Raw genomic sequence first — 18,870 nt, forward strand, 5'->3', positions numbered from 1 at the left:
TGACAAGAAAGGAAAACGCACAATATTAGATATAAATAAGGAAACATAACATGGATATAGTCAGGATCGCAAACGTAAGGCAGTTCTGCGGATAACTCTGCGATGAGTTTGAAGGCATGGACAAGATGAGAAAATGGGAAAACATTTTTCCTTGAAAGTACCACGGAATTCAGAACAGAAACCTAAACTATTATCACCAAAAATCTAGAGTTAAAAATCTCCCCACCCGGGGAACCTGGGTGGCTCAGTCGGTAGAGCAGCTGACTCTTGATTTCAGCTCAGGTCATGATCCCAGGGTTGTGGGATCGACCTCCACATTGGGCTCCACACTGGGTCTGGAGCCTGCTTGGGATTCTCTCTCTCTGTCTCTGTCTCTTTCTCACTCTCCCCCCCCACCCCCACCCCTGGCTCCTCTCCCCAGCGTGTGATCTCTTGCTCTTAAAACAAAACAAAACTTCTCACCACCCTAAACATGCCAGGCACAGTTGGTTTTACAGCAAGTTTTACCAAAATTTTTAGAAATCCAAAATTCCAATACTGTACAAGCACTTGTAATGAAAATAGAGCACTCTCCAACTCATTTTATGAAGTTGGCATAACCTTAATACAAAAACAAGGGCAGCACAGGAAAGAAAAAACTTAAACCATCTCACTTCTGAGCCTGGATGCCAAAATGCCCCCCAAATATCAGAAAACCAAGTGCAGCAGTATATTGGAAAATATATTACGACTGTTTTAGTCCAGGAATGCAAGGATGTTTTAGGGTTAGACACTGTCAAGGCAGCTTACCACATTTACAGGTTAAAGGAGAAAAAACACATGGCTAGCTCAGATTACTAGGTGTGCTCCTTGGCACCTATATGCAGGTGGGGGTGTGGTGAGGGAGGAAGCGGTTGGGAAAGTCCTAGTGGAAATGACCTGCTGTAAGGCTGATGCTAAAGTGATACAGGCACAGAGCCTGAAGGGCCATAAGTCCCAAACCTAACCCAAGGAGGTGCCACTACTCTTCGCATGGACTGACCAAGGCATGGGGGAAGGGCAGGGGGGGACCTCTTAGAACACTCAGCTCATTCTGGGAGTTCTACTCACTCATGGTTGGATTCTGCCACTAAATTGGGAAATGGAGGGGGCATCCAGCTTCAGAGAATGACAAAGGGGAGTACTATGCAGAACACAGGGCTGTACCTGCATCAGGAAGCTTAGCTATGACCCACAGGAGCTAAATGACTGATGAGAGATGGAGAAATGGCGATGAAAAGGTTTTAGGGGGAAAACAGGGGCTATGAAGTACATCACACAATCACTGAAAGCTAGAGAAATACCTAAGGGCAGGCTTACAGATGCAAAGCCAAAAAAAAAAAAAAATCACAGAGACACATGATTGAGTGGTTAACAGTCAAAACAGTACTTAGAGGAACATTTGTAGCCATAAATATGTTAGAAAACATGACTGAAATTAAGCATACAGCTCAATAAGGTAAATAGGAGCAAATAAACCCAAAGAAACAGAAGGAACGGGCCAATAAAGTAGGCAGACACCTTGCAAAGCTAGTCAAACAAAATGCAGAGAATACAGGACAAACGTTTGTTAGTTTTATCTGCTCTCACCCGTCCCCTTAGTCTGGTAAAAGAACCGCTCTATTGAGTGGGAGCATGCTGTACGTATGGATCAGGTTTGGCTCATCTCGCCTCCCGCCAAACCCCCACCCTCCCTGTTCAGCCGTGGCCACAGTGCTTGCTCAGGAGGAAGTACACAGATGTTACTGAAGGAACTCTTTGCCTGTAAGGACTGAGTGTAAACTGGAGCCTCCTGCTAATAACAATGGTAGCAAGAAAGAGCCTGGGCCACCTACAGAAACAGGTTAAGCCAAGAAATGAATGAGAAAGGGTCCATATGAAATCATGCTGGCCCTGGATCAGCTCTGCCTCGAGCTGTAGTCTTGGACTTCTGTCAACGGAGCCGTAGTTTGCTTCCGCTAGTTGGAATTAGATTTTGTCACTTATAAGAAAGTCCAAAATAATACTCCAAACAGCTTGAATACACATGAAATATGACTCAAAAGAATAAACTGCCAAAATGGACTCAAGGATAGAAAACCTGAACAGAATGGCACAGAATTAAAAAGCAAAGATCTACCCCTTAAAAAGGAACCAAATAGGGGCGCCTGGGTGGCTTAGTCAGTTAAGCATCAGTCTGCGACTCAGGTCATGATCTCATAGTATGTGGCTCTGAGTCCCGTGTCAGGCTCTCTTCTGAAAGCTCGGAGCCCAGAGCCTGCTTTGGATTCTGTGACTCCCTCTCTCTTTGCCCCTCCCCTGCTCATGCTCTCTCTCAAAAGTAAATAAACATAATTTTTTTTAAAAAAGGAACCAAATAGATATTTTTATAAATAAAGCCTACCAAACTTTAAGGCAACAAATAACTCCTGTTCTACAAATTATTGCAGGACAAAGGAAAAGATTATGATTAAAGGTCTCCAAATCCGTTCTACAAGGCTAACATAATGCTGTCTTCAAAATGGAACAGGGACACCATTAAAACAAAAAGTGAAATTGGCCCAGAAGTAAATACAAAAGTCCTTAAAAAAAAAAAAAAAAGAATAAATCCTCTAAAGGATTTATAAGGCTTTTTAAGAGAACCCAAGGACGGCTCAACGTGAGGAAGTCCGTTCACGGACATCAGCACAGTAATAAAATGAAGCCTTTTGGTTAACTTAGTAGATGTCAAAATCCATTACTGTTAAATAAAGGGTAAAAAACCTTTGGTAAGCTGGGAACAGAAGGAAGCATCTTCAGCCTAATGACATTTATCTACCAGAAGCCTAAAGCAAGAATTCTGTGACATGACATGAGAACCACTCCCACTGAGAGAAAAACAAGGACGCCACCCAACACTACGCTGGAGGTCCTGGCCCCTGTAATCCCCAAAAGAAAATGAGTGTCAAGGATAAAACTACCACCAGTAGGACATGATTGGACTACCTAGAAAGCCAAGAGAATTAACTGAAAAACTACAGAACTAAAGAATTCAGGGGCGCCTGGGTGTCAGTCTGTTAAGTGTCATGATCTCATAGTTCATGAGTTCGAGCCCTGCGTTGGCTCTGTGCTAACAGCGTGGAGTCTGCTTGGGATTCTCTCTCTCCCTGTCTCTCTCTGCCCTTCCCCTGCTTGCATGCACACTTTCTCTCAAATAAATGAACTTTTTAAAAATGTTTAAAAAAAAATTCCTAATTCTAAAATTCTAAAATGAACCAGAAATGTGAAAGGCCACATGAAGACCACCTTACAGAAGAATGTATATACCTCATTTCTGGAAAGACTCAAAACAGTTAAGACAGCGCCTTTCTCCATATCAAGCTAGATATATTCATTTATTTACTAATGTTTATTTTTGACAGACAGAGCTTGAGCAGGAGAGAGGCAGAGAGAGTGGGAGATCCAGAATCTGTAGCAGGCTCTAGCCTCTGAGCTATCAGCACAGATCAGCAGAGAGTCCGAGGTGGGGCTCGAGCTCATGAACTGTGAGATCATGACCTGAGCTGAAGTTGGACATTTAACTGACCAAGCCACCAGACACCCCTCAAGCTAGATTTAAAACCCTGCAAACGAAAATCTCAACAGGATTTTTAAACGGAAATTAACAAGTTCCTTCTAGAGTTCTTACGTAAGAGAAAATATGAAATTTTCAAGGAATAGTGAGGCAGGGGTGAGGGAGCTATGAGATTATCCTGCCACAAAACGTGGTAGGTACACATAGAACAGATTAGAAATTCCAAAGGAGACCCATAAATATGCAGGAATTCCGTTTATTTTAAAAAGACATTTTAAATCTGTGAATGAAGAATGACCCCCTCAGTAGAGGATATACAGAGGACTATCCCTTTAGAAAAAAAGTGACTTCCCATAAAAAATAAATTTCAGATGAGTTCGATATACACATACATATCCTTAACTCATCTGAAATTTATTTTATGTACACAAAGACACATATACACATGGATATGTTTAAAGCTGTTCTAAGGTAGAGAAGGAACGTGAACAGCAGCAGATAAATGAAGCATGACAAAAACCAAAACTTACACAGTCCTCAGGCAGGACAGACAAGCTAAAAAGCACAAAAGGTTTAAGTCCCACCGGATTACATGGGGGAAATTAAAGACAGGACAATCCAGAAGCACATCTGTATGGCTGGTAAGGAAAGGAGAGAGTTCCCGCCAAAGGCTACGGTTTCTTAATGAAGCGTGTGGTCAGCATAACCGGGGACGGGGGGATTGGTAGACAACGCAGAAGTTTTGAGATACAACATCCCAGAGAAGATCTGCTAGGCGGTGCCGTGTCCGCTTGAAGTCTGTAATAAAGAACTTCACGTAAAGCCAGGACCTAGGTTGGTGGTGTCCTGTACTGGTTACTTGAGCAGAGGCAGAGAGGGAAATGGTTGGCCAGGGTTAGGTCTCACAACATGAATACAGTGTGGGGAAACAAGGCAGCGGAGGGTGTGGGAAAGCAGAGATAGGAGAATAATGGTAAGAAGGGGTGGGGCGGGGGTGGGAGGGAGGACTGCAGATAAAGAGGAGGGAGTTGAGCCAGTAAGCAGGAAAAGCCAGGAGGTGGTGACCGCCCAGATGTGGGAATTCTAGAGGGGCTGCAACTCCTACCAATGGCAGGGGTCCAGGAAGTGACCAGCGATGGAGGCAGCAGGCCTGAAGTGGAAGACAAGGAACTAGGGGGCCACAGTGCTGGGGAGGCCACCCATGAGACGTAGACAATGATGACAGAAGCAGGAATAGGAGACTAAGCCAGGAGGTAAACTCTTCAAGGTCTGAACAGTGATTAGGTCAATGTCAACAACGAACAGGGAGTGTAGGGCCCAAGGGAAAAGCTTCAAAGGACAAGGGGGGTGGTTTGCAAGAGGGCCGAGGAGTCTGTGTAGCCAGAAGGCCTAGCCACAAGGCCGCCACCAACCAGAGGACGTACCCAGCAGCACAGAGGTGGGCGTTCCTGCAGTGGCTACAGTGGCGGTGACTAAGTGACTGCCAGAAAAACAGCTTAGGAGGCACTATGATATTTGTCCTGAGTGCCTCTTAGAGGCGGGGGTGCTAGGTCCTAGAGCTGTGTTCCTGAATGCCTGACTCAGTATTGTTTGCAAGCAGGCAACAGAGCGGTTGCCCCGTTATTAAATACATGCACGAAGGCACAGCACAGGGCCTGGCGCTTATTAAGTGTCCGGCAAGAATCCAGGAAAGGTTCCAGCCATTTCCATCTCCTGCCTATTTAGGACCTGCACCAAGGAGCAGTTTTTAACTTCACGAGTCCCTCCTCCCTCCAGAGAGCCACTCAGACACCAGCACAAGTCGTCACCCACCAGGGGTTTAATTCTCCTTGAGCAGAAGGTCAGCTCAGAGAGAGGCCCTGCCTTGTCCCCTGTCCAGAGGGGGAAGATGTGCAGGACACCCGAGGAATGTCTGAGCTCAGAGGAGTCAATACTAGTCTCTGGGCAAGAGAAGTGGGTCGAGGGACTCATCAGGCTGCCTCCTCCTCCTCGCTCTCCTCCTCGCTCTCATGATACTGTCTGCGGTTGGTGTTAACAAAAAGGTCAGAATCATCTTCAGAGCTGGATTCTTCTCCTGAGGACTGTGGCTCCACCGGGAGTTCTGGCTGAGTCTGTCTGCATGGGGGAAAGAGACAGGGTTACCCCGATGCCTTCTGGGAAAACTAGATCTGCAATTAAGGAGCCCCACAAAAAGGCCAAGAAAAACGGTCTAAAGACTACCTCCCACCCCACATCAAAAGTTTGCCAGAGCCACTGGTTTTAATAAGGATTCCAATCACCAACACTTAATGGACTCACACTACATACTATCAGACTAAGCAATTTTACAAGCATTAACTCCTTTAATCCTCACAAAGCTCTCATTTCATAGGCGGGGGAAATCCGGCTTAAGACATCAAGTAACCTGCTTAAAACCATTCATTTACAAGTGGTAATGCCATGATTTTAACCCCAGGCATCTGACTTTCAAGCCACACTCACAACCAAACACTTAGGCGCTCTCACCAGAGACTCTACACAGAGAGAAAGAATGTCTCTATTTGCCCCTCCAGCCTCCAAGGCCTTAACCCCTATTTTCTGTTCTAAGGCTTGTTCCTCACCTGTTCCTGCTATTGTTGTGCTTCTCAGCCACTTGTGAGAAGGCCTCTGGCCTGTACCAAGAGAAGAGCCACGGTCAGAAAAGACAGAAAAATCTATGAGCAAAAAAGCGGTTTCCAGCTGTCCTTGCCTGGGATGCCATGATCTCCCCTCCCCCAACTCCACAGCTAGGAAGTCAGTCTCCCCAGAAATGAGACAGACACCCTACCAGAGCCCTTCCTTCTGCAGTGAGCGCACATGGTCTTTGCAGAGCACGAAGGAGATCTCAGCCTTCACTTTTTCTCCCTCTTCAATCGGGTCAACGATGAGGAAGTCGCCTGCAGGTTAGAGACAAGAAAAGACACAATAAATCCTGCTTGCCTGGGGGAAACCAAGCCCAAAGGAAATAGCTGTCTCCTACAGGGCGCCTCTCTCACCTCTCTTGATCCAGATGTTCTTCCGGTATTTGGAGGGCATGCTCACTAGGAAGCGCTGTCCCTGGGCTGTCTCCACCTCATGCAGATTGTTCCCTGGGGTCCTGAGTACCTGGTCCAAGAAAGACCAAGAACGAGTCAGCCTCATCAGCCGGCTCGAACACTCAGTACACTGTGCTGCCCCCACCGCCATGCCAGGGTCCCAAGGGGAGCAGAGGGATGGGGAAGCAGAGCAGCTTATGCCCAATGCCACTCACCCTCACGATCTGCTGCTGGTCGGAGGGCACCATATGCTCCCCCAGCACCTCCTTCACCACATGCTTCCTCTTGGTGGCCTGAGACATGCTGGGTCCCGTCCCAGGGTGGCGAGGGATGGGGAGACTGTCAACAACTCCTCCTGAGTTTCTTGGATGGCAAGTTCGGAACCAGGACTGTTCCAAGACGGAGAGAGGCCTTTTACTGACGAGTGACTATGTCCTGGTTAAGAACGTGACCTCTAAAATCTAATTACTAGGATTCAAATTCTACCTTGGATATGCCCTAGGTGTTCAACTTCCCTAGTTTCAAGAGAGAAATCGTAGCTAATTCCGATCACTGTTAGCAGAATAAAATGAGGCAAGCAAAGCACTTAGTACAGCACACGGCACATAAAAACAACTCATGCTTGGGTGGCTCAGTAGATTAAGTGACCAACTCTTGACATCGTCTCAGGTCCTGATCCTGAAGTTGTGAGATCGAGCCCCGCAACTGGCTCTGTGCTGAGCCGGGAGTCTGCTTGGGGTTCATATTCGTTCTCTCTCAATACAAACATTTTATTTATTTTTGTTGTTTTTAACGTTTATTCTTGAGACCGAGAGAGACAGAGCATGAGCAGGAGAAACGCAGAGAGAGAAGACCCAAAACCTGAAGCAGGGTCCAGACTCCTAGCTGTCGGCACAGAGCCCGAGCAGAGCTCGAACTCACCAACAGCGAAATCATGACCTGAGCCAAAGTTGGGACACTCAACCGACTGACCCATGCAGGCGTCTTCCGAAATAAACATTTTATTTTTATTTATTTTTTAATGTTTATTTGTTTCTGAGAGAGAGAGCGAGCATGAGCAGGGGAAGGTCAGAGAGAGGGAGACACAGAATCTGAAGCAGGCTCCCGGCTCTGAGTTAGTTGTCAGCAGAGCCCGACGCGGGGCTCGAACCCACGAACCGTGAGATCATGACCTGAGCCGAAGTCGGACGCCCAACCGACTGAGCCACCCAGGTGCCCCCGAAATAAACATTTTAAATAAACATTAAAAAGAAACCCTCTTATCACGTGTACTGGCATCATCACAGAAACGAAATACATGTTCTACTTCCGGCAACCACCCGGGAAAGAGTGTGAGATCAACTGTATGCTCCTCAACACATCTGTACATCGTTAGCACAGCCACACAACACAGATGTTCGATTTTTCAACACACTACAGGCAGAGACCGATGGTCCGAGCCAGAAACAAGTTCATAAAAGGTCGGGTAAGCCAGCGTGGTCTGCGGCCTCTGCTGCTTTCTGGCTTGGGTCCGAAGACAGGACTGGTACCACCAAAGGAAACCCCAAAGTGTCACCTCTAGCCGCTGTCCCCTGCCCTCCTCCCTCCCCTAGAGGAAAGACGCTGAGAGCGAGACCCACACTTACTCTCTGGCCTTCGTCTCCCACGGGCTGCCCGAACGATCTCGTTCTCCAGGGCGCTAAGAGCAGCTCGCCCACGACTCACTTCGCAGCTAAGCCAGCGAAGGCACAGGAAAGGGGCCTGCCGGCGGTCACGACGACAACGGCGTGGACATAGACTCACTTCCCCCGCACCTCCCACTCCTACCCGATTCCAAGCCGGGCGACGACGAAGACTAAGCGAGCACTCCTCTGTCGGAGCCTTCCGAGCACCGTACTTCCGGCGCTACCTCGGAAGCCTACTGGCTCCCCTCCCCCGTCTCGTCCGTCTCTCTAACTCTTCCCACCGCCAGGTCGGCCAAGGCTAAGGTTTTAGGTTCCCGATGCCGTGCAGCGGGGACTGCAGTTTTCCCTGAGGTCTCAGCTTCCCTGAGACCGGACATACTGCCCCGGAAAGCGAGACCCCAGAAGGCCGCCGAGCTCCCCGAAAGGCAACCCGAAAGCAAAGCCCACTAAAAGCGCCGTTGAGGTCGAGAGCGCCTCATCTCTATGGCTCTAGGCGGCTAGAAGCGCCCAATTCGGAATTTTTTTCGAGGAGGCTCTTGAGGCGACCCGGAAGCGGAAGTGGAAGAAAGTTCTAGTGGGTTGAGGTATCGCTCGGAGCAGCTGGGTGGCGGGAGGAGCCGTTACGGGAGCCGGAGCTGCCGGTGAGCACTAGCTGCGGGGCAGGGCCGGAGCTGGTGGCGGGAGGAGGCGCGGGGAGGCGAGGTGGAGAGGGGCCTGGGCGCCGTAGCGGCCTAGAGGACGCGCCGCCGGAGAGGGCCTGGCCGCCGTGCGGGGAGAGGGCGGGGCGCGGCGCGGCGGCGCGTGGAGGGGGCGGGGCGGCGCGCGTGGGGCGGGGCCTGTGGGCGGGGCGGCGCGCGAGCGCGAGCGCGGACCCGGCCGCGCGGGAAGAGCAGGTGTGCGCGCTCGCTCTCTGGCGTGCGCGGGCAAAGGGGCCAGAGAGACCCTTCATTTGCTCTTGGGGCCAGGAGAGCCGCTCCAGGCGCGGTCAGTGCCTTAGCCCAGCCAAGGTCACAGAGGGACTGACAGCTTCGGGGCGGGCCCTGGCTACTGACTTTGGGAATCTTCCCACTGCCCCGAGTGCGCCACCTGTGAGGGCAGGAGAGTTTTTTTTTTCCCGGGCACCGCTTAAAACCCAGTTTCCGCGCAGAAGGGTTCTTTTCCCCGACGGGGAACACAGTCTTCATGGACCCCGGTTCTCTCCTCCGTGAAAGGAGGAGAATCGAGTTAGCCGCCGTAGTGGCCCGTTTCGCATTCTCTTAATAGATCAGTGCCCCTGGGCCCTTGGGAGTCCCGGTTTCCAGCCCTAACTACATTTTCTTGGGATTCTCAGATTAAGCCGATCGAGATGACAACCTCCCAAAAGCACCGAGACTTCGTGGCCGAGCCCATGGGGGAAAAGCCAGTGGGGAGCCTGGCCGGGATTGGTGAAGTCTTGGGCAAGAAGCTGGAGGAAAGGGGCTTTGACAAGGTGCGGGGCGACTGCGTGCACGTGGGCAGAGGGCACGCCACCATGTTTCCTGGCAGTTTGGGGGTGAGGAAAGAGCGAGAGTCACTGTCGGGGGTGGACAGTGGTGTGTGTTCTGAAGAGATAGCCAGAGCCTGCCCTGCTTGTCAGCCTTCCGTCGTTTGTTTCTTGGTCCCACGGAGCACTTAGCAGCGTTCCCTTTGCTTTGCCCGTTTTGCAGGCCTATGTGGTCCTTGGTCAGTTCCTGGTGCTAAAGAAAGATGAAGACCTCTTCCGGGAGTGGCTGAAGGACACGTGCGGAGCCAATGCCAAGCAGTCCCGGGACTGCTTCGGGTGCCTCCGAGAGTGGTGCGACGCCTTCTTGTGAGGCTCTCTGGGCAGCTCCCAGCCCCCAGCCCCAGCATGGAGTTTCCAGAGTTTGCAGCCGCGCGGGGACTCCTCCCCTGTCCTCCACAAAGAAAGAGATTGTCGTACTCAGCCTCCGATGTGCTCCAAGGTCTTTCGGGAGTCCTCTCCCCTCACCATTTCAACTTTTTTGAAACTCTCGCCCTTGCATGCATCTCCCTTCACCTTCCCCTGCCAGTTTCATGTCAACAATTACCCACTTCTCCGACTGGATTCCTGGCCCTTCCCTGACCCCCCACTCCCCCTCCCACCTCTGGTCCGTTTTATGCTATTTGGCTCCTTTTTTGGCAAAACAGTCACTGTCCTTGTAAAGTTTTTTAAATCAATAAAGTCAGTGGCCTTCGTGACTGGGCTCTGTGCATTGAAAAGCAGCTGGGCTGGGACTTCCCCACGGGCCCAGCAGGTCCGCCACACTCCTTATCAGTGCAGATCGAAACTAGCAGCCTCCTTCCCACCCTGGAGGGCAGCCACCCTAGCCACGTAGGCCTCAGCCAGGTGCCTTGGAGTGTCCCTTAGTAACCTGGCAGAGAGTGTGGGTTGAGATCTTCCTGGGATCTGGGCGGGCTGTGAGGTTCCAGGTATCATCTGAGTCCACAGCTGGCGTAGGCAGCACCTGGTGGAACAGTCAGTGGGAGTCCAGGGTGCCAGGAAGAGGGTGAATCAGATGTAGGTAAGAGTTCACCTGGCGATCGTCGTGTGCTTTCCTGGTCTTTGGGTGGAGTGGACGGGGCCTCTGGCTGTCTCTTAGAAAGAACATGAACATCTCAACTATGAGGGCTTGAATGAGTTGTACTTCTGTTGGGTATATTTTTGCCCTGGTCTGTTGAACACTCGGTATGAACGAGGCCCGCAGCTAAGATCTTTGCAAACATTTTTTTTTTCTCCCATTGTAATAGGTAATTGTTTTCTCTTTTACAGGTGAGGAAACCAGAGGCTCAGAGAGACTAAGTCATTTGACCATGGACTTACTGCTAGGAAGTAGCCAGATTGGCCCTCAAAATGTAGCTCAAAACCCACGGACCCGAGGGCCCTTTGTTCCCTGGTCATGTCACTTGACCTCTCCGAGCCTCTGTTTCCCACTTGGAAGATGAGGTTGTTGTAAGGATCAGGTGAAACGCTAGCTGCTTAGCGCCCAGCCCTGCCTGGCTCTCATTCTGTCCCTGGAGCACCAACGAACTGCTTGCTTACAGAATTTTCCCCAGAGGGCTTACAGTCTGGTGAGCAGAGCACGACAGGTTTTAAATGCAAAAACTGGGATACGATGAGAAGATTCTCGTGATCCCAGGGAAAGGAACAACTAAGGAAAAGTTGGTAAATTCAAATCCATTAATAGAAACTTTGTCTAAAGTACCAGAGAGAGTGGCAGGGTAACCCAGGGTGGGAAAGGATATTTGCAAAACCACCAAGGGCTGCATCCAGAGAACTGGCCTGTAAGATGAAGCGACCACGAGATAGAAAAAGTAAAAGACCTGAAAGGCAGCCATGAGAGGAATACCCAAAATGGTGGATAAGCTTATGAAAAGGTTCTCAATCAAATCATCAGAAATGCAAATGAGATGCTATTATGCCCTCCCTGGCGAAAATTCCAAAGTCAAACAATACTGTGGGCTGACGAGGGAATGAAGCAACACTTTCCATCCAGCTGGTGGGAGTGCAAATTGGCGTGAGCCCTCTGGGAAACAGTTGGGAGGTTGGGCGTTTTCTAGTAAAAAGAGAAGACCCCTCCTGCCACCTAGCAGATCCACTCCCGGGGCTGTCACTAAGGTCACTCGCACACCCGCACCTGGAGTGTTCACACCAGCTTTATTTATAACAGCCCCCCAACTGGAATAACTCTAATGGCTGTCAGGGCCAGTGAACACGACCAAATGACAGGTGAATTTCAATACAGAGTGAAGCAGATGTCAAATGCTGTGATCTCATTCATGTAAAGTTGACAAGCGGATCCTTGCTCAGGGGTCTCTGTATGGGCAGTAAAACTAGAAAAAAAAAACAAATGCTTATTGTAAAAGCCAGTAGTAGAAGTGGCAGTAATTCCCTTTAGGGGAAGGAGGTGTGAGGAGTGGGGGGCTTGGGGGTGGGGGTGGCCGTTTCCATTTCTTGACCGTGTGGTGACGACACAGGCTTTGACTGATTGTTTTTTGTTGTTGTTTTTTTTTTTTTTTTTAATATTTTTATTTCTAGGAGAGAGAGAGAGACAGCGCGAGCAGGGGAGGGTCAGAGAGAGAGGGAGTCACAGACTGAAACAGGCTCCAGGCTCTGAGCTGGCAGTCAGCACAGAGCCCGACGCGGGGCTCGAACCCACGAACCGTGAGATCATGACCTAAGGGAAAGTCGGACGCTCAACCGACTAAGCCACCCAGGCGCCCCATTATTTGTTAACACATACGTGCTGTTGTGCTTTTCTGTTTAAGCTCCGTCTCAGACTAGTGGAAGGATAAAAAGAAAACCAAAAGTAAAGCCCCCGGGACAGCGCGGTTATGTGCTTGGTTGGAAAGCGGAGTGGTTATCGGCGGGCACCCTCCAGAAGGGCACCGGGAGGCCAGAGCAGGGCCCGGCTTGCATTGGAGACCACCTTCTGGGAGGATGCCGGTGTGACTCCCAGCCCGCCGCGGTAGTTCAGGCCACATTTCTGAGGTTTTCCCGGATGGGCCCAGGGTCACCTCAGAGTCCCCTCAGCCTCGACCCCTTGTGTTGTGACGCTGTCACGCGGGCCTGCTGCGCTTAGGCAGGGGCTTGGCAGGGCCGTGCCCTCCCCCCACCTCAAGCCTGACCCCCCCAGGGAGCTGCTGACGCGCAGTGAGGTAATGGAGACCGCCTCCTCCCCCACAACACCCTGCCCAGGGCGCCTGCCAGGTTTTGCCTCTCCTTCTGGCAAGGAGGCCCGCCCAGCAGAAGCTTGTGCGCCACGCTGCCTGCTCTGCCGCCTCGTCGTGGGCTCTTCCCTGCCTTGCCCACGGTCTCTGTCTCCGAAGTGGCTGGAACCGGCCTTCTCACCTCTCACTCGGGGCTCGGGCAGTGTCTGTGACAGGTTAACAGGTTGAAACCCTTGATGCGGGCCCCTCAGCGCATCCCACCCAAGTCCCTGGTTCAGTCCTAGAGCAGCAGGGGACAAAAGGCATCTAGAATGTGCTTGGTGACTGTGGCTTCAGAGATCCAGCCCCAACTTAGCCTGCAGGACAAAGGGACCGAGGCCTGTAGTGTCGGAGAAAGCAGGCCTGAGTGGGGACGGGTAGGAGGGTATCCAAATGTCAACCCACACGGCTCAACAGGATGTGCCCGGCCAGGGGGCATGGGTGGGCAGGGAGGTCAGCCATTGTGGCCCACCGTTCCTCCCTCCCCGGCTGTCCCCAGCCAGAGCTTGACCCACTCGGCCGCTCTAGTCGTGAGTACTCAGATCTGGACAGAGCTCGGGGTGAACCCAGCTTCCGTGCTCTGGAGTCCTGAATGGGTCCTGCTGCCCCTGGAGGGAACTAACGAGGGGGCACAGGATGAACCCCTCCCCCGCCCCTCTCTGGCCCAGGAGCGGCCCGGATGGTGTGAAAGGCTCAGAGTGTATGCTCATGGCCATCACCCCCCACCCAGTCCCGTTGCCCACACCCCCTCAGGGACCCAAGGCTCTTTCTACTGTCACTCCTGGCCTTGACCGAGGATAGCCTGAAGGCGCCAGCCAGACCTGGTTCTGATCTCCGGTCCTCCGTGGCTTGCTGTGCAGCCTGATGCCAGCTGCTCACTCTTCTGAGCCTCAGTGATCTCTCCTGTTGCCTGGTGTAGGTTTGTAAAGATTCAACCAGCTAATGAGCCCGAAGCCCCTGGCACTCTGGGGCCACAGATGGGAGCTGCAGTCACAGCTGGACCTCAGCCTTCTTTGCCTTAACGTCTCTTTTCCGGGATGTGGTTTGGGAAAGGGGAGCAAAGCCCTGGGGGAGGGACGATCCGTGGCCCAGCTGAACGTCCAGGGAAGAGAGTTCGAGGCGGGCAGCACAGAGGCCCTGGGTAGCCTGATCCTAGGGTGAGAAGGATGTCGAGAGCCCACCCTGGTCAGCAAGCCCCACCGGCCAGGGGCAAGAGGGGGGTGCCGCGGGCAACCTGGATTGGGATCCATGGGCCACAGCACAAATGAAGACTATGCCCTGCGGCCTGTAGGGACGGCCACCCCAGCGCTCACATCTGGCCCAGGCCTCCTTCTGAAGCCAGAGTGATCCGGACAGGATGGAGCACAGGCTGAGGGCTCGTCCCCAGCCCTGGGAAAACCCTGGTGGGTTTCCCTGCCTCCAGGGAGCCTCCCCCTACACAGCAGACCTCATATCCCCGCGGAGCGGTCCAGGACTCACAAACTAGGACCCTGGCATGCGGGTACCAACGGGCTCCACCACCGACACTTTTCCTTTGACCTCCCCCACGTCCCCCCTAGTAAAACGGCTTCTGCTGAGCAGTTATGAGGATGAAAGAGTGTGTCGAGTGTGTCGAGACCCCAGGGCAAGGCCTGGCACGTATCGGAAGCCCATCAATTGTTTTTTAGCCTTCCCCATCCCTCTTTCCCACCAAGACACGGCTTCTAGCTGCGTGACCCTAGACAAATGACCTGACCTCTCTGATTAACCTTCTTCATCTGAAAAACGAGCTTGATGCGTCCTACCTTAGGGTGCTTATGATAGACCAGTGGGTGAAAGGTCTTTGGAGATTGTTAGGTTGTGTTCCAAACTGTGGTACTCGTTCACCGTTCACCGGCACAAAGGAGTGAGGGGGAGGGGAGGGGCCAGGGACTAAGGGACCCACAGGCCTTTGGTGAGTCAGAGCCGAGGCCTTGGCTAATTTTCCAGGGAGCTGTTGGATGTAAGAGTAGCCATGGCTGAGCTCAAACAATGGCAAAGTAGGACTGGGAGAGCTTGACCCCCTGGGGCTGAGAGGCTCCTGACCCCCTGGGGCTGCCTCTCCCTCCTCGGCCCTGAGCCTCTTACTCCACCCCTCCCAGGTTCTCTCGGGTTGGGTTTCTGCCTCCCCATTGAGCCAAGAGGGAGCCAGCTCTCCCACAAACGGGGATCTGTCCCTTTAAGGCAGACACCTGAGCCTGCCGCTTGTGACTTGTTCCTTGGAATCCCAGATTGGTTTTCACAGCTGAGCTGAGGGGGTGGGGAGCAGCTGGGCCAGGTCTCCCTGGGAGGAAATCACTGCCCTTCCTGGCCCTGGGATTCTGCGACTGGGAATTTTGCCTGCTCATAATATGCATCATCATAATAGCCACCAACAGTTTGTCAGGTACTTTAACCCACTGCTTCTTACAAACCCCAAGTGGGATCCTTGGAGGGCCTAAGCACAAACAAGATCTTAGTGCCCCAGGGCAAAATGCACCCCCCCCCCCCACAAACTGTGATTAAAAGTACAAGCTACACCAAGCTCTAAAACACAAATAAGGAAGCCCACCAAGATTCAGACTTTTCCCCCATTAGCTACTTCAGTGCTGTTATTAATTACCAGGTTTTTCAAAAACAAAAACAAAAAACAAAACCTCATAGTGTCCTATTTTGCTGCTACCTTCAGCATGCGCAGTTGATCTATGGGTCGCCCAGTCTCGGGTGTTAATATCGGAATAACTTTAGCAGGTAAGAGTGGTCACCTATCCTCAGATGATGACACAGAGGCCTTGGGAGGCCAAGGGACTTGTCCAAGTCACCAGTCAGTAAATGACAGAGCCCTTTCTGGCCATCTTTATCTTTGGGCTCAGTGTGGTTCAAGACCGCAGATGTGAGACTGACTGCCTGGGCTCAAAAGTCAGCATCTTTATTTATGTCATTTATTCTTTTTTTTTTTTTTTTACTGTTTGGATGAATTTTATTTTATTATGTCATTTATTCTTTACTAGCTGGCGTCCTGGGGAGAATCAGTTCTCCCTCTCTGCATCCTGTTGCTTCCTGTGTAAAGTGGAAACATTACTAATTCCCATTTCATGCTGGTTGTGAGGGTCAAACTGTGCCCAGCTCAGCACACTAATCTCCTTTCCTGTTGTTTTTATAGGACCAGAACTTCTCTAAGCACTTTGCCTGTTGAGTCCTCCCAGCTACCTATTTTACAGAGAGGGAAACTGAGGCAATGAGTGATTAAGTGATTAAGTAATTTCTTCCATGTTACCCGGGTAGTAAACGGTGGCAATAGTAAGTCCTCGCTAATGGTTGTTGGTATTTCATACCGGTTGAGCCTTCCATGAGCTGTTTGAGCTGTTTGCATCGTGGCACTTGCCGGGGACTGTCACCGCCTTTTCCCTCACCAAACTGGGTATGTCCCTGGAGGGCAGGGCAGCATCGTGGGGGACACAGGTGTGCTCGGGCCTTGGACTGCCCCCTTGGGCGCGAGGAAGAAGAAGGCGGGCTCTCAGATCGCCCAGGTTCATTGATCCCTCCCAGGCTCGGCGCTGGGTGGGCGGGGCGGGTGGGGCGCTTGCCTATAAAAGCGGCGGGGCAGCGCGGGCCTGGCACTGACAATCTCGAGGTCATGGCGAACCTGAGCTTCTCGCGGGCTCTGGGCCTGGGACTGGGGCTGTTCCTGCTCTGCCTCCTGGCGCTGCCCCGCGATGCCTGTGCTCTCCCGGGGAGTCGCTTAGTTGGAGAACGCCAGGACCTGTCACCCAGCGACCCGCAGGTGCAAAAAGCAGCGCAGGCGGCCTTGGCCAGCTACAACATGGGCAGCAACAGCCTCTACTACTTCCGCGACACCAGGATCCTCAAGGCCCAGAGTCAGGTGTGGCTGGGCGAGCGGGTCAGGGGCGAGGGGCAGCCCCCCCTACCCCAGGCTAGGGCAAGGCCAGTAGGGCATTGAGCCGGCGGCCAGGTTAAGGGGGTACCTCAAGAGTAATCAGGACATTTTAATACAATGTATTTTTTAAATTGGATTAATGCCAAGAATTCATTATGAACAACATATCTAGATTTCAATGGGCAGGATGCAGCCCTGTCTCACTAGCCTCACAGATGCCCTGGCCCTGAGGGGAGGATTGGGGAGAGGGGAGTGAGGGAGATAGAGCAATGGCCTTCATTCAGGACATGAGCACACCCGGGTCTCAGCTTCCTGTGTGGCCCAGGCCTCTGGCCCTCATCCCAGGGATCGCCCCTAGAAACTTCCCCACCCAGGGTCTGAATCCCGAGGCCGAGGCCAGCATACTGAATGTGGAGAGGTGAGAGGTCAGGGTCAAGGGTAGTCTTCCAGTACCCCTCACCTGCTCCTGCCCTCCATCCCCAGCTGGTGTCTGGTGTCAAGTATTACCTGACCATGGAGATGGGGAGCACAGCCTGCCGGAAGAACATGGCCGCTGGAGATGGCATAGATATCACTGCCTGCCCCCTGGCCACAGGAGTGCAGGAGGAGGTAATAGCACCCCACTGCCCAGCACCCAAGGCCCAAGGTTGTCCAGCCTGAACTGGTCTGCTTGGCCAGGCTGATATCTGGCTGAACCTGTCCCTGCCTTCTGGATGACTCAGCCGCCAGGCCAGGGTGGGGTGCAGAGAGGAGGAGACTGGGGTTTCTCCCTTACGGGAGTGGGCTAGCAAGATCCGGGAGCTAGCCCTGGCCATCCGACTCTTTGTCCCTTTGAGCCCGTGACTGCCGCTCTCGCACCCCAGAGTGCAGCGTCGCAGGCTGAGGATGGCATTGCGGGGCCCACACTCACCTCTCCTTCTCTCCCTGCAGAAACTGCGCTGTGACTTCGAGATCCTCGTGATCCCCTGGGAAAATACCTCCCGGCTCCTAAAGCATAACTGTGTGACCATATCCTAGACCCCGTCAGGCATGGGAACCGGAAGGAGCAGGTGCAGTGGGGAAGGCCCTTCAGGTCCATGGACGTATCTGTCACAATAAACTGTTGCCACTGCTTCTCACACTGGACTCTCCTGAGTGCTTCCCTCCCCTCCCCCAGGACTCAGAGCTCCCAGCCTGTGAGAGTCCTCTGCCCGCACGTGGGCTAGCAGAGTCCCCACAGGCCATGAGACCATGAGGGTAGGGACACTGGTCAAGTATACACTGTGGGCCATATGCCAGAGGGACTTCTCAGTGCTTTGCTCCAGGCAAGACTCTTGGAGGGGGACGGACAGGAAGCCCCAAGGGGACCGGAGGTCACATCTCCTGTCCACAGGAGGGATGAGGGGACAGATGCAATTCGATGTCATTTAAAGAAAAAGGAACTGCAACATTTTATGCACAACTGCAGATGTGGGTGCGATTGATACTCACTATCTGCACACATACACACACACACACACACAAACCACAGTACACACTTGGATGCTCCAGAAACACAGGTGCACACAGAAGCAACACCCTCCACCCCAAGCAACCCAGAGATATATATAGACCTCCAAACACACAGCCGCAGAGACCCACATCCCCCCCTGGGAGCTGGGCCTCAGACACAATGCACGTGCGCGTACACACACACACACACACACACACACACACACACACACACCGGAACAGGAAGAGCAGTGACTAGATCCCTTGGGAGCACCAGGTGTGGGCCCCAGCAGGCCCCGGTGGGCTGAACTGCGGTGGGTGCGGATCTGGGGAATGTCCCTGCCCCTGGCTTCTGTCCCTCCAGGCAAGGCCTACCATCCCCCATCGTGCCTGCCTCCAGTCCCCTGCCCGGTGCTGGGACCTAATGAGGAGAAGCCCCGGGTCCCAGGCCCTGCCCTCTGTTCTCAGAGGCCACATTGGGGTAGGGATGGGGAGGTGGAAAATAGAGGTAAC

The 18,870-nt window shown here is 52.5% G+C and overlaps 3 protein-coding genes across 3 annotated transcripts; 2 read left to right on the forward strand and 1 right to left on the reverse strand.

The window, feature by feature from the left end:
* Positions 1-3,790: 3,790 nt before the first annotated feature.
* EIF1AD (eukaryotic translation initiation factor 1A domain containing) lies at positions 3,791-8,458 on the reverse strand. The gene is made up of 6 exons (XM_039244854.1): positions 8,229-8,458; positions 6,819-6,992; positions 6,565-6,673; positions 6,357-6,465; positions 6,151-6,201; positions 3,791-5,665 (listed from the first exon to the last, which is right to left on the reverse strand). Exons 2-6 carry the CDS (start codon positions 6,903-6,905, stop codon positions 5,521-5,523), a joined length of 501 nt encoding a protein of 166 aa, XP_039100785.1. The 5' UTR covers positions 6,906-6,992; positions 8,229-8,458; the 3' UTR covers positions 3,791-5,520.
* A 348-nt stretch (positions 8,459-8,806) lies between these two features.
* BANF1 (BAF nuclear assembly factor 1) lies at positions 8,807-10,484 on the forward strand. The gene is made up of 3 exons (XM_039244855.1): positions 8,807-8,908; positions 9,598-9,735; positions 9,953-10,484. The coding sequence occupies exons 2-3, from the start codon at positions 9,613-9,615 to the stop codon at positions 10,097-10,099; spliced, it is 270 nt and encodes an 89-aa protein (XP_039100786.1). The 5' UTR covers positions 8,807-8,908; positions 9,598-9,612; the 3' UTR covers positions 10,100-10,484.
* A 6,142-nt stretch (positions 10,485-16,626) lies between these two features.
* On the forward strand, positions 16,627-17,974 carry CST6 (cystatin E/M). Its single transcript, XM_039244678.1, has 3 exons — positions 16,627-16,872; positions 17,371-17,496; positions 17,818-17,974. The coding sequence occupies exons 1-3, from the start codon at positions 16,627-16,629 to the stop codon at positions 17,902-17,904; spliced, it is 459 nt and encodes a 152-aa protein (XP_039100609.1). The 3' UTR covers positions 17,905-17,974.
* The last annotated feature ends 896 nt before the right edge of the window (positions 17,975-18,870 follow it).

This window comes from Hyaena hyaena, unplaced genomic scaffold (assembly GCF_003009895.1).
Source record: "Hyaena hyaena isolate Hyena2069 unplaced genomic scaffold, ASM300989v1 scaffold_248, whole genome shotgun sequence".
NCBI lineage: Eukaryota > Metazoa > Chordata > Mammalia > Carnivora > Hyaenidae > Hyaena > Hyaena hyaena.

What these genes read in the sequence shown, in the direction of transcription:
- CST6 (XM_039244678.1), top strand. Translation starts at nt 16,627, where the DNA reads ATGGCGAACCTGAGCTTCTCGCGGGCTCTGGGCCTGGGACTGGGGCTG. An exon ending in TCCTCAAGGCCCAGAGTCAG is followed by an intron (nt 16,873 to 17,370) that starts GTGTGGCTGGGC and finishes CTCCATCCCCAG; the next exon opens with CTGGTGTCTGGTGTCAAGTA. An exon ending in CCACAGGAGTGCAGGAGGAG is followed by an intron (nt 17,497 to 17,817) that starts GTAATAGCACCC and finishes CTCTCCCTGCAG; the next exon opens with AAACTGCGCTGTGACTTCGA.
- BANF1 (XM_039244855.1), top strand. Translation starts at nt 9,613, where the DNA reads ATGACAACCTCCCAAAAGCACCGAGACTTCGTGGCCGAGCCCATGGGG. An exon ending in AGGAAAGGGGCTTTGACAAG is followed by an intron (nt 9,736 to 9,952) that starts GTGCGGGGCGAC and finishes CCCGTTTTGCAG; the next exon opens with GCCTATGTGGTCCTTGGTCA.
- EIF1AD (XM_039244854.1), bottom strand. Translation starts at nt 6,905, where the DNA reads ATGTCTCAGGCCACCAAGAGGAAGCATGTGGTGAAGGAGGTGCTGGGG. An exon ending in ACCAGCAGCAGATCGTGAGG is followed by an intron (nt 6,674 to 6,818) that starts GTGAGTGGCATT and finishes TTCTTGGACCAG; the next exon opens with GTACTCAGGACCCCAGGGAA. An exon ending in GAACATCTGGATCAAGAGAG is followed by an intron (nt 6,466 to 6,564) that starts GTGAGAGAGGCG and finishes TCTAACCTGCAG; the next exon opens with GCGACTTCCTCATCGTTGAC.